At 45.0% G+C, this 5,000-nt stretch overlaps 2 protein-coding genes across 2 annotated transcripts in view; both read right to left on the bottom strand.

Annotated features, from left to right (window-relative positions):
• Positions 1-5,000, bottom strand: part of LOC133664756 (cadherin-12-like) — a 224,916-nt gene that overhangs the window by 46,656 nt on the left and 173,260 nt on the right. The gene's annotated exons all lie outside the window — the stretch shown is intronic.
• Positions 1-5,000, bottom strand: part of LOC133664276 (zinc finger protein 585A-like) — a 46,041-nt gene that overhangs the window by 471 nt on the left and 40,570 nt on the right. Inside the window, exon 5 of the mRNA XM_062068788.1 lies at positions 1-1,082. This exon is cut by the window's left edge and continues 471 nt beyond it. Within this exon, the coding sequence (XP_061924772.1) occupies positions 1-1,082 (1,082 nt within the window). The remainder of the gene's footprint in view (positions 1,083-5,000) is intronic.

Raw genomic sequence — 5,000 nt, 5'->3', positions numbered from 1 at the left:
TGAGCAAGGGGAAGGTTTCTCCCCGGCGTGTGTTTTCGCGTGGGCGAGCAGGTGCGCCTTTTGGGAGAATTTCCTCCCGCAGTCCGAGCAGTCGAACGGTTTCTCCCCCGTGTGCGTGTGCATGTGCTTCTCCACGTTGGTTCGGTTGGAGAACCTCTTGTCGCAGACAGAGCAACCGAAGGGTTTCTCCCCGCTGTGCGTCCTGGCGTGTTTCGCCATGTTGCTTTTGTTGGAGAAGGTCTTGCCGCAGTCCGGGCAGGTGAACGGTTTCTCCCTGGTGTGCGTCCTCCCGTGCGAGAGCATGTTCGCCCGGTGGGAGAACCGTTTCCCACAGTCCGGGCAACCGAAGTGTTTTTCCCCCGTGTGCGTGCGCATGTGCGTTACCATGGTTACCTTCTGGATGAAACTCTTGCCGCAAACCGAGCAGCTGAAGGGTCTCTCCCCCGTGTGCGTTTTCAGGTGCGTGAGCATGTGCGCCTTGTGGGAGAACTTTTTGCCGCAGTCGGAGCAACAGAATGGTTTTTCCCCGGTGTGCGAGCGCATGTGTCGGGTGAAATTGCCTTTTTTGGTGAAGATTTTAGCGCATACGAGGCAGGGAAATTGTTGTTTGCTCGTCTTCGATTCACCTTGGCGGTCTGGATCGCCGCTCGGGGGTTCTTGGTGGTCCTCCTGGTCCTCGTGCTCAGCAGAGTGAGACGTGGCGTCGTCACTATCTGACAGTGGAGCTAAGTCTGCTTGTGATCCTCCACAGTGGTCTCCATCAGCTTCTGTTGTCACGTGTTGTGTGGGAGGCTCCGCCCCTTTTCCCGCCTCACTTTCACCTTTGACCTCGTCGTCTTCGCCCTTCACAACCACGCCAATCACTGGGAACTCCTCCAACCATTGAAGCGGCGCTCCCTCCTGACTCAGACACAGTTCACCCCCTTCTTCTTTAATGTGGGGGGGCTGTGCATCCTCCACTTCCTCTTTAAAGTAGAGCAACGGGGACCTTTCCGCTTTAACATGGGGGGGCTGTGACTCCTGCTCCGTACTGGCGTTCCACTCCTGCTGCTCGGGAGGAAAATGTTCTTCACTGGCTTCTGCTGGACACAAAAAGACAAAAACATGATTAGTTGATTTTTTTGTTTTTTTTGTTGTATCATTAAAAAATTACCAGGGTTTTACCAAATGTATCCTAATTTATTTATTTATAAATTTATTTACCCAAATCTAACGTCATTTTTATTGTCAATTTTTCAACAAGTGCAGGACATAGAGGAAACACAACAAACATGTTTCTATTTGAGCCATGCCACAGCAGCGCGCATAATAAGCACACGTAATAGTCATTGAACAATAAAGCAACGTAAACAAGTATCAAATAATCATACATACAAAGTCTCCGAAGGCGTACCAGAAAGTGTCCAGTAACAAACGTGTCCGCATCATTCACCGTCGCAAATTGTTGACAATATCAGTGTCAACAAATTACCTCGCCGCTACATTATTCACCGTAAGAGGTGATTTCTCCGGCTTGTGTGCGTAGCTGTTGTGTAGCGTACCAGAAAGTATCCAGTAACAAACGTGTCCGCATCATTCGACGTCGCGAATTGGTTGACAATTTTAGTGTCAACAAATTACCTCGCCGCTACATTATTCACCGTAAGAGGTGATTTCTCCGGCTTGTGTGCGTAGCTGTTGTGTAGCGTACCAGAAAGTATCCAGTAACAAACGTGTACGCATCATTCAACGTCGCAAATTGGTTGACAATATCAGTGTGAACAAATTACCTCGCCGCTACATTATTCACCGTAAGAGGTGATTTCTCCGGCTTGCCGTCGTAGCTGTTGTGTAGCGTACCAGAAAGTATCCAGTAACAAACGTGTCCGCATCATTTAACATCGCGAATTGGTTTACAATATCAGTGTCAACAAATTACCTCGCCACTGCATTATTCACCGTAAGAGGTGATTTCACAAGCTTGTGTGCGTAGCTGTTGTGTAGCGTACCAGAAAGTATCCAGTAACAAACGTGTCCGCATCATTCAACATTGCGAATTGGTTGACAATATCAGTGTCAACAAATAACCTCGCCGCTACATTATTCACCGTAAGAAGTGATTTCTCCGGCTTGTGTGCGTAGCTGTTGTGTAGCGTACGAGAAAGTATCCAGTAACAAAGATGTCCGCATCATTCACCGTCGCGAATTGTTGACAATATCAGTGTGAACAAATTATCTCGCCGCTACATTATTCCCCGTAAGAGGTGATTTCTCCGGCTTGCGTGCGTAGCTGTTGTGTAGCGTACCAGAGAGTATCCAGTACCAAACGTGTCCGCATCATTCAACGTCGCAAATTGGTTGACAATATCAGTGTGAACAAATTACCTCGCCGCTACATTATTCACCGTAAGAGGTGATTCCACAAGCTTGTGTGCGTAGCTGTTGTGTAGTGTACCAGAAAGTATCCAGTAACAAACGTGTCCGCATCATTCAACGTCGTAAATTGGTTGACAATATCAGTGTGAACAAATTACCTCGCCGCTACATTATTCACCGTAAGAGATGATTTCTCCGGCTTGTGTGCGTAGCTGTTGTGTAGCGTACTAGAAAGTATCCAGTAACAAACGTGTCCGCATCATTCACCGTTGCAAATTGTTGACAATATCAGTGTGAACAAATTACCTCGCCGCTACATTATTCACCGTAAGAGGTGATTTCACAAGCTTGTGTGAGTAGCTGTTGTGTAGCGTACCAGAAAGTATCCAGTAACAAACGTGTTCGCATCATTCAACGTCGCAAATTGGTTGACAATATCAGTGTGCACAAATTACCTCGCCGCTACATTATTCACCGTAAGAGGTGATTTCTCCGGCTTGTGTGCGTAGCTGTTGTGTAGCGTACTAGAAAGTATCCAGTAACAAACGTGTCCGCATCATTCGACGTCGCAAATTGGTTGACAATATCAGTGTCAACAAATTACCTCGCCGCTACATTATTCACCGTAAGAGGTGATTTCTCCGGCTTGTGTGCTTAGCTGTTGTGTAGCTGCTAGCTCCTAGTAGCCTATATAGCCTAGCATGTTTACCTTTTTGTAAATGACTTGACTTAAAAAAAGACGAAATGGTGTGCTCTTCGGAGGACATGTGGGTGTGTCTTATCAGGTTTGGTTCCATAAGTGTAAATACATCTTAAGATCTTATGAACCAGGATGTGCACTAACTGGAAAAAAATAACTAATTTGATGCCCGTGTCCTACAGCAGATTGTTACTACCGTATTTTCCGTACTATAAGCCACACCCACTGAATTTTAGTAAAAAAGAAAATCCATATATTAGCCGCACCCGACTATAAGTCGCAGATATATACGTTGTGAAATTAGTTATTTAAACACAAATATGTATTTGCATAGCTTAATTGTTTCCAGTAACAGGGCAGTAAAACGGCTAATCAAACAAAACAGAAGTCGTCGCCATGGACCCGCTAGCTGCGCAAGCTAGCTCTCCAATCAGCTAAACAGACTCAATAACTCCACGGTCACGTTTTGGTGAATTTACTGAGGAATTTGTGAAAGTGAAACAATACCCGTAAACGTGTTAGCATATTTGCCATTGCTAACGACGCTAGATTTATTGCATTACGGTAGCACGTACAAATATGCATGAAAACACTAAGTAAGAATAGTTTTAGTTCTATTGTAAAACATACAAACGTTGCTTGGATGAATGAAGAATCCATACGAGTAGCTACGCACAAAGGTTGTAAAATCACCTCTTACGGTGAATAATGTAGCGGCGAGGTAATTTGTTGACACTGATATTGTCAACCAATTTGCGACATTGAATGATGCGGACACGTTTGTTACTGGATACTTTCTGGTACGCTACACAACAGCTACGCACACAAGCTTGTGAAATCACCTCTTACGGTGAATAATGTAGCGGCGAGGTAATTTGTTGACACTGATATTGTCAACCAATTTGCGACATTGAATGATGCGGACACGTTTGTTACTGGATACTTTCTGGTACGCTACACAACAGCTACGCACACAAGCTTGTGAAATCACCTCTTACGGTGAATAATGTAGCGGCGAGGTAATTTGTTGACACTGATATTGTCAACCAATTTGCGACATTGAATGATGCGGACACGTTTGTTACTGGATACTTTCTGGTATGCTACACAACAGCTATGCACACAAGCTCGAGAAATCACCTCTTACAGTGAATAATGTAGTGGCGAGGTAATATGTTGACACTGATATTGTCAACAAATTCGCAATGTTGAATGATGCGGACACGTTTGTTACTGGATACTTTCTGGTACGCTACACAACAGCTACGCCCGCAAGCCGGAGAAATCACCTCTTACGGTGAATAATGTAGCGGCGAGGTAATTTGTTCACACTGATATTGTCAACAATTCGCGACGGTGAATGATGCGGACACGTTTGTTACTGGATACTTTCTGGTACGCTACACAACAGCTACGCACACAAGCTTGTGAAATCACCTCTTACGGTGAATAATGTAGCGGCGAGGTAATATGTTGACACTGATATTGTCAACCAATTCGCAATGTTGAATGATGCGGACACGTTTGTTACTGGATACTTTCTGGTACGCTACACAACAGCTACGCACACAAGCTCGAGAAATCACCTCTTACGGTGAATAATGTAGCGGCGAGGTAATATGTTGACACTGATATTGTCAACCAATTCGCAATGTTGAATGATGCGGACACGTTTGTTACTGGATACTTTCTGGTACGCTACACAACAGCTACGCACACAAGCTTGTGAAATCACCTCTTACGGTGAATAATGTAGCGGCGAGGTAATTTGTTCACACTGATATTATCAACAAATCGCGACGGTGAATGATGCGGACACGTTTGTTACTGGATACTTTCTGGTACGCTACACAACAGCTATGCACACAAGCTCGAGAAATCACCTCTTACGGTGAATAATGTAGCGGTGAGGTAATTTGTTCACACTGATATTGTCAACAATTTG

Source organism: Entelurus aequoreus, linkage group LG14, assembly GCF_033978785.1.
Source record: "Entelurus aequoreus isolate RoL-2023_Sb linkage group LG14, RoL_Eaeq_v1.1, whole genome shotgun sequence".
Taxonomy (NCBI): domain Eukaryota; kingdom Metazoa; phylum Chordata; class Actinopteri; order Syngnathiformes; family Syngnathidae; genus Entelurus; species Entelurus aequoreus.
The sequence above is the reverse complement of the archived record's forward strand: the minus strand, read 5'-3'. Positions and strand labels throughout refer to the sequence as shown.